The 22,261-nt window shown below is 38.4% G+C and overlaps 1 protein-coding gene across 8 annotated transcripts in view; it reads left to right on the top strand.

The window, feature by feature from the left end:
* Positions 1 to 22,261, top strand: part of LOC147027127 (uncharacterized) — a 389,612-nt gene that overhangs the window by 171,560 nt on the left and 195,791 nt on the right. For all 8 annotated transcript variants that reach the window (XR_015058689.1, XM_085883308.1, XM_085883307.1 and 5 more), the window contains 10 exons: positions 432 to 476; positions 1,409 to 1,462; positions 5,463 to 5,507; positions 6,004 to 6,057; positions 14,096 to 14,140; positions 15,158 to 15,211; positions 16,011 to 16,055; positions 16,446 to 16,499; positions 16,821 to 16,874; positions 16,991 to 17,044. Coding sequence is in view for 7 of the 8 variants with exons in the window: in XM_085883308.1 (XP_085739434.1) it covers positions 432 to 476; positions 1,409 to 1,462; positions 5,463 to 5,507; positions 6,004 to 6,057; positions 14,096 to 14,140; positions 15,158 to 15,211; positions 16,011 to 16,055; positions 16,446 to 16,499; positions 16,821 to 16,874; positions 16,991 to 17,044 (504 nt within the window). In the remaining variant the exon portion in view is untranslated. The remainder of the gene's footprint in view (positions 1 to 431; positions 477 to 1,408; positions 1,463 to 5,462; positions 5,508 to 6,003; positions 6,058 to 14,095; positions 14,141 to 15,157; positions 15,212 to 16,010; positions 16,056 to 16,445; positions 16,500 to 16,820; positions 16,875 to 16,990; positions 17,045 to 22,261) is intronic.

Below are 22,261 nucleotides of genomic sequence, written 5' to 3'. Positions count from 1 at the left end.
CTTATTACCTGGTCATGTCATTATTTATGTGTGTGGATGCTTCTGTTTCCTTGTGCAGTAACCTTAATCTCCCCCTTTTCAGTATCAGCTGTGTTGGTCTGTCTGTAAGTTATTTAACCTTCATTCATTTCCAGATAACCAAGATCTTGCATTCTTGTTGAGGTGCATGTGGTCACTGTATTTGGAGGCTTTTTCGGGGTCAATACATCCATTTAAATAAAATAAATCCTCATGATAATTGCTGAATTGTTAACCAATCAGGATTGTTTGTCCATTTGAAGTAACATCACTGTATGTCTTTTCATTATTTTGATATTTGCCATTGTGTTGAATTTTGAAGGTTCCATTTTTGCATGTTTCTTGTACTTTGAATTAGTTGTAATATAATTTATTAATTTGAGGTGTTTCTTTTCCTTTCTTTTTCCCATTAGGGCCTCCCTGGGCCACCAGGCAAGATTGGTCCCAAAGGAGAGTGTGTAAGTGTCGTTTGTTTTGTGCTTTCTTCTCACTCCACATCTTTCCTGGCTGTCCATGTCAGAGTGTTTGCCAAAATGTGACACATTCAATGAGAAACTTGTTTTGGCAACTTTTACTAATTCTTTTGACAGCAACTTTGTATACTACCACCTGATCTTTGTCCTACTTAGCACCATGATGTGCAACACATGCTGGCACATATGTAGCAAGAATTATTAGCTTTCCTGAAAAGGAGTCACATGACATCATTTAAATTTCGAGAGAGTTTGTGCATGACACAGCTTCAAATACAGCCAACATCAGCAGTTTCCCCTGACTATCCCAGCTGTAGACATTAATAACAACCGAGCAAAACCTCTACACTCAATTCCAGCAACCAAACTAAGGCTATGAAGGGATTTTGGTGTTGCTGGAGGACTAAGAGGCCAGATGAGGCTTGAATGGGGGATTCTCTGCTTTAATTATTAAAATCAAAAGTTTCCTGCTCGCTTGCACTGAGTACATATGGGAATGACATGTTTGTATGTCGTGATTCCTCTTGGCAGTTGACAGCCTTTTTCTCATCTCGGTAATCAAGACTTTCCATGTGGGAAGATGTGCTGCATTTTCCCTCCTCAACAAAGATCGTGTTTTAGTTTATATATAGCACCTTCATGGTGTTTCAGAATTTTCCAGAATTTATAACTCAAATAGCCGAGTTGACTGTGATGCTGTTGACATCAACAATGCTATTTAAGGTTTTTTTTTCATTTAATCTTAAATTCTACAATATATAATGTACAGATTATATAGATTCTACAATAGATAATGATTATATATTACTTTTTTTTCTACAATAGATAATGCCACAATTAATGTAAACATGCATTGTGTGCAATGAAAATTGGTGAAATGTATTGAAGATCTATATTCACTTAGTTCTCTATCACAGGGTTTCATTGGCCCACCAGGAGTTCCAGGAACTGTAGGGGCAGATGGACCAAGGGTGAGATTTAGATTCACACCATCATCCACCCGCTAACAAACCTAACATTGCATAAATATTAGAAATATCCAGCAAGTGCAGGTAAATTATTTTACATAAAAGTTTAACATACCCCGTCACCAACCCCTTTAACATCTGCCCTCCACCCACCATCACTCCCCTCTCGCTGCTCCGATTCCCACCCTCCCAGACATTTGCCCACTTTCACTTTTTCCTTCATGTGCTGGTTGAATCCTGAAGCATTTGTAATCAGTTCAGACCTACTCAGTGTTATTGTTTCTCTGTCCATCTTTACTTATTCTGATGTTTGAAATTATTTAAAGTGCACAGTACTTTGTAAAATTTCCTGAAGTTCTAAATTTCCTTCACATTAATTGATACTCTTCTATTATTGCATGCAGGAAGAGGGTTGGAGAGAGATGGTGGAGGGATTGAGGATTTCAAAGCTTTTTATATTTTGTCTCTGTGACGGATGCACATTCCCCATGCATACAGCATCGAGGTTGCTTAATAAGTTTTTTCATTGTGTCATTGGAGAGTGATGAGGGATGAAACAAACGGAAAAAGAGGAAGATCCTTTTATGAAGAAAGAAATTAAAGTGGAGTTGGTGGAGCCTCATTAATCTCGTATTTCCCTTGGCATTGCCAAAGTGTTAACACCACTAAAGCCTCACGTCCATATACAGGATGTCTAAACTGCTTGTGTGAAACCTCATTTCCTTGGAGGTTTCGGAGCCAAGAAATACTTGAATATTCACACACAGTGCTAGAAACACGAATTTTCCTCTCATGTGAACTTTACACTCTCTTCTCGTTTTTTTAAACTTTTATTCTTCCCGGGTTAGTTCATCTTAAGATCTTGCTCACCATATTGAAATATATTTCAACCGAGTAAAGATTGTTCTTCTGATGCTATTTACATGAAGGCATAGCACTGTGATTCACTCTGCTTGAGAGATTGTCTTCACCCTCAAAAAATGTTCTGCAGAAATTCCAAAGAAAATTTATATTAACATTCTATAGAAATTCTCTGAAACTTCAGGACCAAATTCAATGGAACTGTAATTTCTATAGAATAGACATTCCACAGAAATGATACGCTACTTTAGGACCAAATTCTCTAGTTTTTGCAATTTTCTCAGTACGATGTAGAGCACTGTCACGTGATTCAGTACACGCGCATGGCAATTTGTGCATGAAGTGCACAGTATGCACATGCAAGTTCCGGATATTCACGTGTATAGTGGGGAACATGTCCAGGCACATGTTGGCTGACCATTACATTGTTAGGGTGCATGTCACTATCATTTTGTGTGAAAAAATTTAACGTACCACCACCAAAAGATCGTCAAAAGAGTAGCTATAACAGCAGTCATGCATCCATTTTTTTTCCAAATGGCCATGTGCACCATTATTCTGCACTGTAATTACACCCCTTCATTCTAAAACGGCATATAAGCACCACGCCAGTTTTTTCACAAAGCAACATACATCCCTTCAGTCAATCAGCGACCGGCATTTTTCCAATATGGTGGTGCTCATGGTTTAGTCGGAAAACTCGCATTTTACAGCATCCTTCGTCGAAACCTGAATGATTTTGATGGTACTCAGGAGGCAGTGTCCACCATTGGTAAGAAAACGGAGAGAGTCAAAGGATGATCACAAATGGCAGAAAGTGAAGAAGATTCTCTATTCAGGTTGTGGGAAGGTGCCGGAAGTTTGGTGTAACCACACAGCTCGTTTGAACTCTCGTTTATGCCATGCTGATTTACTGACGGAGGGAGATCTTGCCATGAACCAGTCTAGGTTTTGTGAAGTGCTTGACAAAGTTGTTTAGGATCAGGCCCTGCTTCATTTGATGATGATCACAAAACCAAAATGGGTGCGAAAACGTCTGGAAAATATAGATTGTAGGAAGGACAGAAAGGTAGTGTTCTCTTTACAAAGGTGATCTTAATGTGAGGTTCTGACGTAACTTTTGTGACGCAAAGTTAATGCAGAAAGGTCAGATCTTTGATGAAGTTTATTGGATATAAATTGATGGTCTGATTAATGAGGTGGTCACTTTACAGAGGTTTTTTCTTCATGAGAGGTGATCTTCATTGAATTTGATAAGAAAACATTGGTAGTTTCATATAGATTTCCACTTATCTCATGATACAAAATGCATGTTTGCATTTATAACATTTTGAGAAAAATCAGACAATGGATAAATGGCATTTTTGGGGAATTATTTTTAAATAATTGACTTTTTTCAAAGATATTAAACTTCTGGATTTTGTTTAAAGATTTGGAAATTATTTATTAGTTGCACAATAAATTTTAGAACTGAAAAAACTAGTTTTATTCTTCCATATTTTCCACAGCAAAAATGGTCCTTTTTCTCAAAACAATAGAAATGTATTTATGGCATTTTGCAACCAAACTCTTCATATTTAAAACACAGTGTGTATTTGTCTCCAGGGGCCTCCATCTGGCCATCCCCCAGCCATCATCATTGATTCTTGTCCCCCTTTCTAAGAATGATTTAAGAGGGGTTTTAAAGGCCAATCTTCTAACACCACTGTGTTCACTATGGTCTATTCTTCAGCATTAAAAAAACTCGAAAAACATTTTCCATCAAAGAATATATATATATATATATATATATATATATATATATATATATATATATATATATATAGAGATATATATATATATATATATATATACATATATATATATATATATATATATATATATATATATATATATATATATATAATGTTCTTGGTGTTACTTGACATCTCAATCTCTGCATCTCAGTAAGGAAATATGCCAAATACTTTGGGGTTTTTTTTTTCCCAAAATCATATAACGTATGATATGGTGCTTTGTTGACATACATTCCAAACTTTGATTTATGTCCAGGTTTGTTAGCTGTACTGCTTTCACACTGGAGCAGAGCTCATTTTTACCTCTGGTATGAGACAATGGGGCCAAAGGGCAGAGGAATTCCAATTCGGGCTATCTCAATGCTCCAGGGAACCACTGGAGCAGCTCAACCCTGCATATTATCTCAGATACTGGCTCAGGATATTGAGGAATAAATTGTAGAAAACCATTTCCAGTGGCAGTGCAGAAATCCACCCAGTTTCAAGTCCCAAAGAAGAAGGCATCGATGAATGAGAGGCAATCCAGGCCAAGGCGGACACACCTCCCAGCATGAGAACCCTGTCTTTGCTGTTTCAAGTCTCACCCATTCACACTCGTGCTTTGCAGTTACCCTGCACAGCCTAGGATTCCCCAATTAAATATTTTTTTGGAATGGAAGAACCGATTTCTTGATGAATGATGGTGAACACCAGACAATCTGGAATTCCATTGAAGCAGGCAGTTGGTAAACTGAAATAATTAATGATATCTCTCTTAAAATTGATCTAAATTTACATCAGATGACTTGCTTTTGTGCTCATGGTAAATGCACTGTCTCTCTCTCTCTCTCTCTCTCTCTCTCTCTCTCTCTCTCTCTCTCTCTCTCTCTCTCTCTCTCTCTCTCTCTCTCTCTCTCTCTCTCTCTCTCTCTCTCTCTCTCTCTCTCTCTCTCTCTGTCTCTGTCTCTGTCTCTGTCTCTGTCTCTGTCTCTGTCTCTCTCTCTCTCTCTCTCTGTCTCTCTCTCTCTCTCTCTCTCTCTCTCTCTCTCTCTCTCTCTCTCTCTCTCTCTCTCTCTCACACTCTGTCTCTGGCTCTCTCTCTCGCTCTCTCTCTCTCTCTCTCCCTCTCTCTCTCTCTCTCTCTCTCTCTCTCTCTCTCTGTCTCTCTCTCTCTCTCTCTCTCTCTCTCTCTCTCTCTCTCTCTCTCTCTCTCTCTCTCTCTCTCTCTATCTCTATCTCTATCTCTGTGATAGATATTCTGATATCATGGAAAAGGGTATAAGATAAATGCTTTGTTTTTGCATCAATAGCAGACTTTGGTTCATTAAATTGTTGTTTATATTGTCTGAGATTGTTGTATTTTTTAGGGACCTCCTGGATTACCAGGCAAACAAGGCAAGAAGGCACGCATGGTAGTATAATTTTGCATATGTACTTTATTTTTCATGCCACCTTCCATTATACTTGTGTTCATATAAATTAGCTTCAGAACGAAAGGTTTCGTGCCTCAGTAATTTATATGCTTCTTATTGTTTGTGAAACAGTTTTATCCCCTTCACATACTCTCCTGTAAATGCAACATTTTGAAATACATGTTTTCATTTATTTCATTGTCAGCACTTTAAAATACCTTAATATAACCAAGCTTACTCTTTTAAACCTAGCACACAAGGATTATAGAGTTTTAATTGTTGAGGCCTTTCCAAAGTTCCATTTGCCTTAAAGTCAAGCCTGAAAATTTTGCTTATTTTATGTTACACCTCTTACCATGTATTTGTTTCTATAAATATTACATGACTTACCATGCAATTGTTTCAGGATAATCCAAAAAGCTCTTACAAATTTAGGGATCACTAAAAACGTACCAATGTCTAACACCTTTACTTTTCCCCTTACTTGTCTATACAGGGATTTCCTGGACAGTACGGAGAGAGGGGCATGCCAGGTCCAGATGGAAAGCCGGTAATGTGTTCCCATAATCTGTCTAGTGCTCCAAAGGGAGTGGCATTCTGAGCCTACGGCTGAAAAGGGCTCGATTTTGTCATTATGATCTCTCGGAATGTGATGAGTAATATTGTCTCACACTCTTCGGATCGAGTGAGTGTCAGTCATTTTGCAAGTCCCAACTTATCTTTACATTTGTGTGGTTCATACAGGTGCATTTGGTTTTACTTGTGAAGGGTTAGTAATTTTTCTTTTAATTTTGTCATCAAAATCATGAGCCATCACAAAGAAAAAGAGTGGGAAAAGCCATGAAAGTTTTTTTTTTTCAAGATGCAGGTAAGATAATAAAAAAAACAAATGAAAGGAGGTGGAAATGCTCATCAGTTTTGGAAGGGGGATATTGAAAGAGTGAGTCGATAGCTGCTCATAGGCAAGTTGAGCCAGAAAGAGATAGATTGCAGAGAATAGAGAAGGTGCTAGACAGGAGAAGATATGGAGAAAAGAAAAGGCAGACAAGCCATTAACCATTCCCCATGGATAATCACCTGTCCTCAGGCCTGCTTCATGGCGAAAGATATTATTAAAGTCCAAAGAACTTTGATTCCACAACATCAAACGCACCAGGTGGGATTAAGGGCACTCTAAACTGACAGAGCATTACAAAGGCTGCTCATCGTGTCATATATCCAGCTGGCATCTCGCTATAAGGATTAGAAAATACTTATACACAGCTGGCATTTGGCTTTAGAGGCCATGTTGAAGATGTCAATACACCAAAGGTTGCATTTGACGGTCATGGCCATCCAATGATTTGTCGCCTGTGCAGAGTGATTACAGGTAAGGATTGGGAGGAGTTAATTGGCTCTTATTGCAGAGATCTCCAAGGAAAAGTACCATAAATCACCATTCAAAAATACTGCACAAAGTACACATGGATTTTCAAATGTTCATATCAACACAAATTGTGGGAAGCAGTGTTCTCATTAACTTAATGCCCTCATTGTTCAAGTGAAATGTTAATTCAAATCTTGTGCAACAATGCCCATTGTTTTATATAAGGTAAAGCTGGTGGATACATGAGAGTAGGCCTTTGAGAAATGATTGCCCAGGACATTAGTAAGGATAATTGGCCAAGCTACTGTGCATTAAAAGAATATAAATAAAAAGTGTTATAAGAGAAGCAATAAATGGTGATTTGTGAATCTTGGCAAGTCCACTGGGGCTAGTCACTGCCAACAAAACCTCGGGGTTGGATGGGAGAGGAGAAAAGGGCAGCCGAGACGCAGTGGGGGAGCCAAAGGATATAAGTTTTAGTGTTCCATAAAGTAATGTTATCCACTTTTGCTTTTACCTCTCTGAGATGCATGCCAATTTTGATCCCTGGCAAAACTCTTGGCTGTGTTGAACACTCGAAAATAATAAGATAAAGGACAAACATATATTAAGAATCTGAAAAGCTTGAGTTTTGTTAAAATATATTTCATAAGATTTTTCCAATTTTTTTTTTTTTTTTTACAAAAACCCTTTTGGAATCAAAAGGAAAAAAAAATTAAATAAAATATAACTCAGTAAATATTATACCTTTGTGCTCTAGGCTCATCGAGACTGTAAATGAATCATGCTGGTCCTGGGAAGGTCAGTGATTAAGACAGGCAGGCAGATGTTTCCTGCTCCAGGAGTGATTGAGAGGAATTTTTTCAGGCAATGAGGGGATTAGGGAATCCATAATGTCTCTGAGTAGTGTGCAGGTGTGTGGAATTAGGTGCTATGTGTTGCACACAACTCATTGATTGTGGGTTTAAACTTCATTCTTGGAATGTATGCCTTCGTGCTTCTTTTACTGAAACTATCCCAGCTGCACAGGTGCGGAATGGTTGCCTGCAGTGGTTATTTATTTTTCTTTCACAAAATGGCTGTTTTGTGGAAAACAACAAATATAGTGGTTGGTTAAACACTACATGTTGAATTAAAGAATTGTTGGCTTTTATAATTTTTAATATTGTGATACGTCTGTTGTTGGCTGAATTTAAAATGCTGATATCCAATGAATTAAGACACGCCTAGCCGTGTAGGTTTTCATTTTATGTCTGATACCTCCATCATAGGTTTCGTATGATACACTGCTGGGTTTGTATTTGACCGAGGAATAGAATACAAAAATGAGGACAACACAAAAAGCAAAATAATCACAAATTTATATGGTCATAAATAAGTTGGAAATGTGTTGTTGTATTTATATCCAACCCACAATAAAACAATAACTTGTTGACTGCATTTAATCGATCATTACACATCAAAGGAAATATACTTTTTATTATCCTTTGCTGCATATACAACCTGATGTCTTTAGGAAGGATAATAAAGTCTCATTCCCTTGTTCTGGGGGGTTTATTTGCAGATATTGTGGGTGATTAGCAAGTATGATGTAAATGCCCCAAAACAGGTATTTAAACACGAAAGCATCTAAAAATGAAAAGCCCATCTGTGTCCGCTTTGTACTAGAACTAAACTTGACAAAAACAACAGCCAAGAAAAATTTAAAACTTATGAATTAATGTTGTCTTTGTTACAAGCATGGATTGAACCGTAGTGTCTGACCATGCGTTAGTCTGTCTCCCGTTTATGGTGACAGCTTCCTGTGCTGTGTTTGTAAAACTGCGGATTGGTTATTTTGCCCCAATGTTGCACAAACATTTCATGGTGGGCGGTATAAGTAGCTCAGAGATTTTGCTCTCAGTGAAACCCATAGTGCAACACAATCAACTGTTTTAAGTCCATTAAATAATTTAAAATGATTGATTAACTTAAAATTTTCCCGTCATTGGGAACAGGTAATTTTTCCGACTTTTCCCATCACTGGGGACACTAGGTATGCCTGATGTTGGCTTAATGGTTAGGGTGGTGGGCTTGGGATCCTAGAATGGTTGGGGTGGTGGGCTTGGGATCCTAGGATCCTGAGTTCAAATCCCACTTGCTGTTGAATTAATACCAGGTGGGGTTGACTCTGCCTGTCATTCTTTTGAGGTTGGCAAAATGAGTGCCAGCTTGCTGGTATCCTGTGTCAGAGTGGTGACCTGTCCAGGATTATGCCCAATAGCCAAGGAGACTGCTTTGGCAGCACCAACGCTCTGCACAGAGTATGATCCCGATGGATGGAGATGGATACTTTTGCCAGTATTCTCATAATAAAGATTTGTTTGTTTTTTGAAAGATTGATGACAAAAGCTCAATTGAAAAAAAAACAACCCGTTATGGCCTGGATAGATACGATGAAGCTCAAAGGGTAAATAAATATAGAAACACGGAAACGATATATATTTAAAAAATGGCCGTCTCACGCTCACATGCAGAGAACAGGCAAGTAAGGCCTATTTCTAGTAACTCTAAGTTTTCCCATTTGATACTTTGCCCAATTATTAATTAGTCTTCTCCATATTCTCATAATAAGGGTTTGTTGAAAAATTGATGCCAAAAGCTCAAATGGAAAAAAATATTTATTGCCAGCACAGACATGCAAATGAAGCTCAAATCTATATTAACTAGTGCGGGCCCGTACGTGCATGCCCGTATGTGCGTGGTCGTACGTGCGTGGCCGTATGTGCAAAAAAACACTTTCAAACCACATGCCAGAAACAAACACACAGGCCGTTCCTTCGCTCTCGCATGCCCGTACATGCGTGCTCATACGTGCGTGGCCGTACGTACAAAAAAAAACATAAGAAAAAAAGGAGAATTGTGACGTCAATCGTGGCGTCATAGCACAGTGTCATGTCATTGGTTTGGTAAATAAATGGCCATAACTTGGGAACTACTTGTCCGATTAATATCAAACCTTGATAAGGCACATCCACAGGGCCCCGGCAATATATGTGGCAAGTTTCAATTAGATCGGACCACTGGTTGTCGAGAAACAGCAGTCGCAGACACACAGACACACAGACACACAGAGATTGCTGGAATTATACATAGAGAATAGTGCGGGCCCGTACGTGCGGACCCGTATGTGCGTGGCCATATGTGCAAAAAAAAAAACAAAAAAAATTTGAAACCACGTGCCAGAAACAACAAACACACAGGCCGTTCCTTTGCCCTCACGTGCCCGTACGTGCGTGCCCGTACGTGCGTGCCCGTACGTGCGTAGCCGTACGTGCAAAAAAAAAAAGAAGAAGAAGAATTGTCACGTCAATCGTCACATCATAGCACCGTGTCCTGTCATTGGTTTGGTAAATAAATGGCCATAACTTGGGAACCACTTGTCTGATTAATATCAAACCTTGAAAAGGCACATCCACAGGGCCCCGGCAATATACCTGGCAAGTTTCAATTAGATCGGACCAGCGGTTGTCGAGAAACAGCGGTCGCAGACAGACACACACACAGAGATTGCTGGAATTATAGATAGGTGTGTGTGTGTCCTCCATAACTCCAGAGCCATGAAACCTAGAGCAGCTTGAAACTTTGCGTGCATACGAAGGGAACTCCAAGGGAGTGCATGAATATAAACTGGGTGTTTGGGCTAATTTCAACACCCCCTTTTGAAGATAATTAATGGTCTTATTAAATTAAATCCGAAATTGAGATGTCATCCTTGGTCTGCCTCTAAGTTAGCCCTCTGTCAGATCGTCGGCGTCTTTATTCACCATTTTTTTTTGGCCTGCTCAACAATGCCTTGACTTGGAACAGGCTGTAATGGTTTCATAACAATAAAGCATTCAAAATTTTTTTTTCACTTTCCTCACTCAATTCATCAAATGCCTAATCTTCAAACCTACAGATTGCTGGATACATCGGAATGCTTATATTTGCATACACCTGGAGACGCCAGTTTTCATGCCTTTATTTCATTTCCGCACATGAAATCAGCTCAAGAATCTCTTAACCTGAGCTGAATTTCAAAATGTAAACTGCAGAATTGACCTTAGCAGCAGTTTAGACTGTTAAAATAGTGTTCATTTGTCCAACTCGGACATTGCTTGACATTCCGGGTATCTCCGGGTGGTGTCTGTTATAACCGATTACTAATCGCTTGCCAAGCCTGCTGTTCCTTATCAACCGATTCATTGGAGTGCTTGCTTGAGTGCTTAATAGTAGTGGGTGGATCAAATCAAAAATTCTTGATTCCAACCATGGAATCAAAAGGAATTGAGTAGTGACCTGGAATCAACATCGATTCCGAGTAATTCCTACTTCCGAGGAATGAGCGGTTTTTTTTCATCCCTGTTGGGCATGTTCCAGTTCCACATGGTCTGGTAATGTATAATTGAAAAGAAAAAGGAACAAATCAGCAGATGCTTCAGTCTATTGAACTTCTGGGTTTCATCATCAGACATGACCTCTCGTGAGGCTAACAATTTTGCAAAGTTGGTTTCCAAAGCCAGCCACACACTGGGCATCCTCTGTCATTCCAAGTCATTCCTTGATAAACCAGAACTACACATACTCTACAAGATCACCTTTGTTCATATAGCTCAGTGGAGTACTGTTTTTTAATTTAAAAAAACACAAAATTTAAACCTGATCGGATGCATGGTCTTGTAGCCAGAATAGTCATCACTGCCAGCAGTTCTAATGTGAAGAGCATACATCAAAAAACATTCAACAGAGGAAATTTATACTTTACCACATGTTACATGACCATTCATTATGGCGCATATTACTTGGATGACGCCTTCCACCTTAGAACTTCCATGGTGAATTACACAAAGCCTAATGCCCAGAGACAATGTCACTTCCTCGCATTAGACACTCGAATCATTGTCATCACTTCAGCTTTTACTATGCTCGGCTGGTGAAAAAAAGCGACGAAGAAGTACAATTTGGCGTTTTAACGGTCTCCCGATTTCTACTTTAGCGATGTATTCTGGCGTCTTTACCAGCCTTGGTAGTTATTAAAACACTCGAGAACGAGAATAAAAGCTACATTATGTGCTCATAAATGTACTCCATCGCAGACTTTTCAAAGTATAATTTGTCCACATTTACCGCAGAAGTGTAGATAGATGCAATGACAAATTTGCCGCCAGAAGAATTGGCTCGCACCAATTCCTTCTCAAGACTGCGTGGGGTAAGTAGTCCTTGAATACCATCGAGTTATTAATAAAATTACTTTCAGTGTTACTTCAGTGACTCGTTATGCAATGAAGTGACCCAATCAATTTGGAGGCAACGACCGAAGGATGCTGTCTCAGAGAGTGACTTCACTGCAGGATAATGCTTGCCATCACACAGACAATGAGACCACTACTACTCTAGTTGAGATTGGTTGGAAAGTTTTTTTATAGCATTCATCTTGCAATGTCGCTTTGTCAGCTTTTAATTCTTATCATTTTTGATTATTTCTATCAGATGAAGACCGAACTCCCAAACATGTCCAGGTCAAGATCGTCTTCTTTTTATAACCTAGTTATAGACAAAACACCATTACAATAACTCGATGGCATCTGTCTTTTTGATCTGCACATCACTTCTTACCTTGGTTGGGATAAGTACATTTCTGGCATTACCAAAAGAACCTCCTAGTGACTTGGCTGCTTGTATCGGGCTCGTCCTCTAGGAATACTCGGAATACTCTAGTCACATCTGGGCAATTGCTCCGACTCATCTTCTGTCCCTTATTGACAGAATTCAATGATGATATATTAACCTGATTGGCCATGATCTGGCATCATCTCTGGAACCTTCCCGGTTTGACGCTCTGTAGCCTCTCTACAGGTACTATTATGGAAGATACTCAAAGGGCTTTTCACCACTTGTCCCTCCTTTACATACTTTTACATGCTCTACACGTTTTCCAGCCTCTGCCCACTCCCACACTGCCTGTGTTTCTAAGGTCAACATAGTTCGATACTCCTCCAGTTTTTTTTCCCACACACTGCCAAACTCTGGAATTCCCTACCTGCATCCTGTTGTATAGCAACATACAACTTTTTCCAGTTTAAGAGACATGAGAATATGTATCTTCTTTCCCAGTAATTCCCCTTCCCCAAAATTTTTTTTATAGTCTCAACCTTCGAGTGGCTTCATGGTCGGTGAACTCTCCATAAAAATAAAATAAATCATTTCGGATCACTCAAAGAATATGTGTGTTATTGAGTGTCCTTGTATTGAAGACATCAAATATGAAATGGCTTTATACCGATGCCAAAGATTTAAATGTGGCTACGACATCAGTGCTTGGCAATACCACCTTCTAGGGACAATTGTGTATGTATATCAGAGGAATACTTAGAGAAATAGATGTCGTTAAGGTGAAGAAAAGAACATTAAAAAACATTGAAGAAAAGAACATGCTAAATAGGTAAAAAAAAAAAAAATCATATTTTATACTTTGTTTTTCTTCAAAAATAAAATCAATTTGATTCATAAAACTTGCTTCACAAATTTTTAAATTGTAATTAATGTGCTTATGTTTCTTACATTTGTTTTTGTTTTTTTTTGTTAGTATTTCCAAGTTCCTTTTGATGTTTTATTCCATCTCACTCAGCCCTGTGTTATCATATAAAAGTGATCCCATCGATGTTTCCAAAAAGCAGTCATATTTGGTCGTGAAATGTCAATGCAAGTGTTTCCCTTTCCACAATTATGTCTTGCTTAACCCTTCAGCATTTGCAAAATTAACCCTTTATGTTAAAGATACACACACGGCTGATCATTCTTTGCTTGATTTCACGTAAATGTCATTTTTTTTTTCTTATTGTACCTTTACATTCCCTCTTACCTTTAAAATGAATGCATCATCCATTTTATATCCTTTTATCCTGCTCATATCATTTTCATCCAAGCAACATGATGACATTGTGCATATGAAATGAAAACATAAATATTTCAGTTACATTAATAGTGCTCATAATGAGGATGGAAATATTAGAAAGCAAAAAAGGAAGAAGATTTATTGCTTCATGGCTGGCACACATTACCCATTGATGTCTGCCCATTTGGCACCAATTTAGAATCTGTTTCGAGTCCAAAATGTTTAAAATACATTAAAACAAAAACGTGAGCTTTATAAGCAAATGTTGAGGTATGCACAACCTCATGGTCACCTGTTTTTATTCAGGGTGAGGTTGGATTTGAAGGAACAAAGGGGTTTCCAGGCATGTTGGTGAGTTTCTAAAACAGAGTGATCTGGCTTCGCCATAGTTCCTTTTTGCCTGTGTTTTATTGAAGCAATGAATACCCAGTTGGCTTGATTTTTTTGCTGCCTTGGGTATCTAATTTCAACGTAACCTACCTCATAGACTGAATTTGGTCGCTTTGAGGAAAAGGAAATATTACATTGAGGTTAATAAAGACTTACCTTTCCATAAGAGAAATAATAATACTTTTGCCCTTTCATTTATCGTGTTGCTAGTCCATATATATGAAGTAAATGGTGGATTATTCTTATTGTCTTTGAGAAATCTTCCAAAGAGCAAGGAAGCTTTTGTAATTTCTTCTGTCTTGCAAGGATTGTGGAAAATCTGTAATGATCCCAAGATTACAATCTGTTAATTTTGATTTTCTGCTCTGTCATAAACATATATGAATCAGGTATATTTTCCAATAGCTGCTATGACTGTTCAATTTTAAACTACCGACGATCCAACAAAATGTCTTTGTGTCCTCAACAGAATAAGTTAGCATAACGGGTAGAACTTTAACAGAACTCGGACTCAAATATTATTCAATTATTTTTGACTACTATCTACTTGAGAAATGGCAAAGAAACGACTGAATAAAATTTAAAATCTTTATCGTCAATAAAACACAATCCAAAGGTGTTTCGGTGTGATTAAAATAACATGAGTAAAATAGATTACAGCATCAAGAAGACTTGACTTTGCAAACAGTTGGGTTTTTTTTTGGTCTTTCATACTCATAGCCCTGTTTAGCTTACGTTTGAAATTAATAAATCAATATATTCAGTTATCTCTCAGGGTAGATCATCAAATTCTATAACATCTTTTGGCCAACTTTTCTTTTGCATAATAGGCTCTGTAGACTGTAAAATATGCACTCTGCCCAATAATTACACGTTTACTGGTATGGATTGCATACCAATGTAAAATGCATGAAATACAGTTTGTAAATGATGAGTTTTACAAAAGTATATTATTGGTGTATTTGCTTTTTTGCCAAGGGGGATGCTGGCAAGATGGGACCCAGAGGAAAAGCTGGGCCCGATGGACCTCCTGTAAGTATTTCTTTACATATTGATTCGAACAATGACTGAGGATCAGCTCTTCTCTTCTTCTACAACTTGATGGATATTGTGGGTGGCTCTTGGCCGGGACATTGCAAGTTAATGCGGAAAGTTTGGATGCCTGCACGTACAATCTTGTTTCAAAGAATACATGTTGCATTTGGGAAGAATCGTCATGAGTTTCGTTCACCTTGTTGTTGAATAAGAAAATATGTTCTGCAAGAGCTGCTTTCTTGCAGCTGTGAATGGGCAACCGCACTTTGTAGGATCAAACATATATGACATTCATTCCATTACAAAAGCTGCTCTGCATTATTCTTGAGTTCTGATGAAAATTTGTTGACAAATGCATCACATGACACAGAAAATATAGTTATATTTTTGTATCAGTTTGAGGATTCACAAATCTTAAGTATTTTAGCCATGTTTTGGGAACTCTTGAAAGATAATGATGTTTGTGGTCGAGTGGCATGACTACCAGAAATTAAATTATTATTAATGCTCGTGATGAGAGCAAGTTGGCCCCAAAGTAATCAAGATTTTTGTTTTTGTAATCCAAAACCATAGCTTGCCCTTTAGGGGGAAATATTGAGTAATATCTGCTATATGTGAGCCTTTAATAATATATATATATATATATATATATATATATATATATATATATATATATATATATATATATATATATCACACACACACACACACACACAAATATTGTTTTTTTTTTAATGGGAGTATTATTTATAAAATAACCAGAAATGACCCGCTCACCTCTGGCTGTCTTTGTCAGGGATTTCAAGGAAGCCGAGGGAAGCAAGGATTGACAGGTGATAAGGTGATCTATCAGAGCATTAACTCACCTTGATTATAAAATATTAACTCATTTCATCTCATATCCTCAAGACTAATGGACTGAATTACGACTATAATCCACAGAATTCATCTTCCGCTTTGGAACTTATTAATAATGGCATCTTCACAAAAATATAACTTGTAAATGATGCACTGTTTTAAAGATATTAAATTGTATTATGTAAAATATTGCAAAAAACTTCAGATGTGAAAAAAAACACACACATATATTTCTCACAAACTAGATATTTACTGTATATATTATATGGAGCTGAATAGTTTTATATATTACTCAATGTAATTTATACAAGACAAACTTTGCTAGCTTGAGCTCACTGTACTACTTCATCTGTGCTTCCCCATGATTCTCCAGGGGGAAGAGGGCCAACATGGACCTCCTGGAGAGGTGGGATTTGCTGGGGACAAGGTAAGATGCTTTCCTGATAATGCAGATCCAATTGTAACCTGAGATCATGAAATGATTGTAAGTTATATTCATATAACTTACAATCATTGTTAGATACAGGCTTTGAGTATTCGAACTAAAACTGCCATACGAAGCCAAAATCATTTCATAAAACTACCAATGAAAGGACCAACAGGTTTCATGGGAATAAATGCTACATGTGCTGACTGACAGATTTAAATCAGTATCTATAACATTTAACAATGAAATGGAAGAATAATGTTGATTGACTTTTTGTTTTTCTCATTTTCGTTTTCAACGCAACTTACTTTTGTTTTGTAGGGCACACCAGGTCTTCCAGGTTTGCCTGGTCCCATTGGAAACCCAGGTCCTCCTGTAAGTGACTTGTTTGCTCTTTCTTATAAATGCATAAAATTTGCATTTTCAAATAGGTTAAGGATAAAGGTGAACATGGTGAATAATTTACAAACATTAGCAACATGTATTTTCAGGGTGCAGTCGGTGACCCCGGACCAGTGGGCTTACAAGGTCCTCAAGGACCAGAGGTGCATTGAACAAACTTTGTACAGTCGACACACACACACACACACACACACACACACACACACACACACACACACACACACACACACACACACACACTTTATTTTTGTTCATTTCAGCACCATGGACAGTAGTAAGTGCAAAGAAGCCTGATCAATCAAATCCAATGTTGGCTACTGACAGGATTGTGTGCTTTTCATTCATTTAGACATCCGGACGATTAAAACCTTTCAATAATTTCTCTCTCCATTTTGTCCTTTTATTTTACTTTATTTTATTTTATATTACCTTGCCTCATTTTTCTCTTCTCACTCACACAAGGATACACAAGGAAATTAGAGGCAGGAGGAGGCCATTCGGCCCATCATGCCTGCACCACATCAACACCAGACCAATTTATTAACACCAGACTAAAAAAGAAAAATGCAAAATGTTTTTTTGTGTTTGTTATTTATTTATTTTTACTTTGTTTTTTTGGAGTTTTTTTGGTTCTTTCCAGGGGAGGGGGCATGGGTGAAAATGGTTCTTACATAAAAAGCACATCAACCACACAACACACCTTGATGAGACCCCCACGAACAACACTCCACACCTCTGTCAGAGTGACAGGTTGTATAATGAAAGAATATCACACAAAAGGGGAAACAAAATGTCAAAATAAAAAATGCACATTTTCAGCAAGCGAGCCACTGCCTGAGGGACTGCATGACAACATGGGGTCAAACACAGGCAAGTCAGACCTGAACTTTGTTCGAGTCAATCAATATATTCAGGGACAGTGCAAATATTTTTGCCGTATATGCCCTTGAGGTTTGGAAATGGGTTCATTCGGCCATGGCTTGGAAACGAACAACCAAGCGGCTTTTATATCACCCGCCAAGTGGCTCAAGCATTCAAGCAAGCATGCCAACATCATGGTTAATAAGGAATGGCTGGCTGGCTTGGCAAGCAACTAGTGTTCACCGATCAGTCATACAAAACACCATGCATCCGGAGGTGCCTGGAATGTCAAGCAATGTCCAACTTGGACAAATAAACATGGTTTTAGCAGTCGGAAGTGCTGCTGAGGTCAATTATGAAGTTTAATTTTTTTAATTTGGCTCAGATTAAGAGATTCTGGAGGTTATGGTACGTGTGGAAATGAAATAAAGCCACAAATGCTGGTGTCTCTGGGTATTTATTAGCATTGCAATGTATCCAGTGATTTGTTGGTATGATGGATGACCAGGCATTCGATGATATGAGTGAGGAAAGTGAATAAAAATTTTATCATCAAGTAACCATTGCGGCCTGTTCAAAGTCAAGGCATTGTTGAGCAGGCTAAAAAAATGACGAAGTAAGACCCCAGCGAGGGATACTGGAGTGACAAAAGATGAGCTTTAATATAGGGTCATTAAATAAGGCCGTTACTTATCTTCAAAATGGGTGTTTAAATTAACCCAAACACCCAATCTTCATTCATGCACTCTCTTGGAGTTCTCTTCGTGTGCTTGCAAATTTCAGGCCATGAGGTTTCATGGTTTGGGAGTTATGGAGAACACACACACACACTTATGATTATAGATTGATCCATTTTATCAAACAATGCTTTCTTCCATTTTTGGATGTATATACACTGCCTAGAGAAAATCCACACCCCCTTTCAAAATTTTCACTGTTTGTTGTTTTATAGCCTGTAGTAAAATTGCATCAAATCAGACTTTTTCCACCCTTATTTACACATCATAACCCACAACTTCCAAGTGAAAAACAAGTTCGATAGATTTCAGAAAATTAATTTAAATACAAAACTGGAATATCCTGGTTGGATAAGTGTCAACCCCCTTCAACAAATACTTGGTGGAAGCACCTTTGACAGCAATTACAGCTGTGAGTCTGTTGGGATCGGTCTCTACCAACTTTGCACACATTGATTGGGCAATATTTTCCCATTCTTCTGTACAAAACTGTTCAAGCTCACTCAAGTTGCGAGCGGAGTGTTGGTGGACAGTAATCTTCAGGTCCTGCCACAAATTTTCGATTGGATTTATGTCGGGGCTCTGACTGCGCCACTCAAGAGCATTTATGTTTTCACTCCTTTGCCACTCCAGTGTAGCTTTGGCTCTGTGCTTCGGGTCGCAGTCATGCTGAAAGGTGAACTTCCATCCAAATTTCAGCTTTCTTTCAGAGGGCAGCAGGTTTTTCTCTCGGATTTTCTGTATTTTGCTCCATCCATTTTCCCTTCAACCCTGACAACTGCCCCAGTCCATGCTGATTAGAAACATCTCCATAACATGATGCTGCCACCAACATGCTTCACAGTTGGGATGGTGTTCTTTGGGTGATGTGCTGCGTTGGGTTTGTGCCAAACATAACGTTTTGCATTTTGGCCAAAAAGTTCCGTCTTGGTTTCATCAGACCAGAAAATGTTTGCACATGTCTTCAGAATCTCTGAGAATGGGTTTTTGCATACCTTAAACTGGATTGAAGGTGGGCTTTTTTTGAGTAATGACTTCCTTATTGCCACCCCACTGGACAGACCAAATATGTGGAGTTATTGGGATGTTGTTGTCACATGCATACAGTGACCAGTCTTTGCCATAAAGGCCTGTAGCTCTTTCAAAGTTGCCATTGGCTCTTGGTGGCCTCTCTGATCAGTTTCATGTCTGGTGTTGGCTTAATAGTTAGGGTGGTGGTCTTGGGATCCTAGGATCCTGAGTTCAAATCTCACTCGGCTGTTGAATTAATCCCACCTAGGGTTGACTCTGCCTGTCATCCTTGTGAGGTTGGCAAAATGAGTGGCAGCATGCTGGTATCCTATGTCAGAGTGGCGACCCATCCAGGATTGTGCCCAATAGCCAAGGAGATTGCTTCGGCAGCACCAACACTCTGCACAGAGTATGGTCTCAATGGTAGATGGATGATCAGTCTCCTCCTTGCTTGGTCATTCAGTTTGGAGGGATGGTCTGATCTAGGCAGGGTCTTGGTGGTACCATATGCCTTCCATTTCTTAATGGTTGTCTTGACTGTGCTCCAAAGGATATTCAAGGCCTTTGAAATATTTTTATACCTATCCCCTGATCTGTGCTTTTCCACATCTTTATCCCGGAGGTCTTTTGAAAGCTCCTTGTTGTTCATGGTTGAGTCTTTGCTGTAGAATGCACTACCCAGCAGAGGAAACCTACAGGAACAACTCATTTTATTTTGAAATAATCAGAATCATTATAGTTTAACACAGGTGGAGGCCAATTAACTGGGTGTGTGATTTTGAAGGTGATTGGTTGTACCTGAGCTAATTACTCTCACCAAAGGAGAGGTATTGCATTTTGGGTCTCTGTTTGTTTGTTTGTCTGCACAGAACTTTTGTGTTTTTCTCCGCAACCGCTTGTCGGATCGAGAGAAAATTTTCACCATCGGAGCGACGACTCAAGTTGAATGTTATATTTATAATTATGATGTCATAGGCCGCATGGTGTGGTAGTCATGTTGGAAAAAAATTTGGACTTCTGTATCTTTGAAACCACACCAAGGGAAAAATTGAAACTTGGCACATGGCAAGTACTCCTCATGGGGAATGAGTGTGATTTTTTTTAGATGACATCATATGTGCCTTCATTATGATGTCATAATTGCAAATGTAGTAGGCTACATATGATCAGTATGAAAAATTTTGAAGGTCATCTCATGATAAAATGGTGCACAGTAAAAAAATTGATGACGTCATCGGTCACGTGATTTGGCAGCCATATTGTTTTTGTTGTTTTAACCAAAAATCCTCTTCTCTGAACTGGCTGAACAGATCAAGGCAAAACTTTAAATGTATGACCGCTTATCCATGAGGAACACAAGGTTCACGCATATGACGTCATAGGTCATAGGGTTTGGCAGCTATGTTGGATTTACCCGAAAACCTATAAAATAAATAAAAACCTTCTCCAGAACAGCTAGACAAATTGAGGGAAAACTTCACACAAATGTTCCCCAACCCATGGATGTACAAGTTTGTTAAGGAATAATTGACATCTCATGGTTTGGCAGCCATATTGGATGGAAGAAAAATATCAAATAATGTTTACTCTGGAACTGCTCTGGAACACTATCAATTTATGATCTAACAATGATGGGGAATAATTGTTTTAAATTTTAACTTGATTAAACGTATGGTCTGGCAGCCAGATTTATTTAATTTTTTGATATGGGTTATCTTTGTTTTCTTTGTTTATTAATTTTTTTGAATCAGGCTCACTCGACTGTGTCTGAATTGGTTTGAGGCTAGAGGAGTAGCAGCTCAAATGTGAATCCTATCCAGGTTCCTCCTGATTACCTCATCTTTGCTTTTTGCTTGTTTGGGTTCCTTCAGATTACTCCAATGTAGGACTGCACCTATTTGGTCTTCCATATGATATGTATTGAATTTATTTTAAACACATTCTAAATTCAATTGACTAATAATTTTTTTTAACGCCATGGGTCAGGGTCAGGTGTCTGATCAAAGCAGGGTTGTGTCAAAGCGGGGTGTCTTGGTACCAGATCATCACTGCTCGCAGTTATAAAGTGGCAGTTCCAATTATTGTCTGTTATTAATTACATAAAACACCAGCCAAAATACACCACATAAAATTGCATAAACACCACACAAAAAAATAAAAAATAATAATGATAAAAAAACACCTAAAATTGCGGGTTTGGTGTTTGGAGCGACGGCAGGGTCTCTAAGGGTTCTCTGCCGACTTTCTCAAAGTTAAGTTTCCGGTCAATATTTGTCCCGTTTTAACTGTTTATTTCCTCACCTACATGATTAGTGTGTGTTGCTAGTTTGGTTTTGTTTCAAAAATCATGCTATTTTGTGAGTTTTTGTCAACCTTGTCTTACCGGGTTCCTTGAGGCCTTCCCATCCTTCCCCTCTAGGTGTACGATCGTTTTTATTTGTATTCTCTCCTGATTTCCTTAAATTCCTATTTTCCTCACTTTCCCAATGCCCCCCCCCAAACTATTCCCACCCAACTAAACACTCTGTTTCTTGTCTTGAATTTTAAGAAAACAACAAACAAACAAAAGACTACCTTTCTCCCTGCATACCCATGAGTTCTGATCCTTCTTCTTCTTCCTCCTTCTGCCGACACACCATCTTTCTTCTACTTGAGCTGACCCACTCACTATTACCTTCAGGATTCCTTGCTACAACCTTCCATTCCCAAATCTTACCTAATCTTCAAAAATCCATCAAAAAATAATAATTT

This window comes from Eptatretus burgeri, chromosome 5, assembly GCF_056783735.1.
Source record: "Eptatretus burgeri isolate ZD-2024b chromosome 5, Ebu_testis_v1, whole genome shotgun sequence".
NCBI lineage: Eukaryota > Metazoa > Chordata > Myxini > Myxiniformes > Myxinidae > Eptatretus > Eptatretus burgeri.
This window is presented reverse-complemented; position numbering and strand designations above follow the sequence as displayed.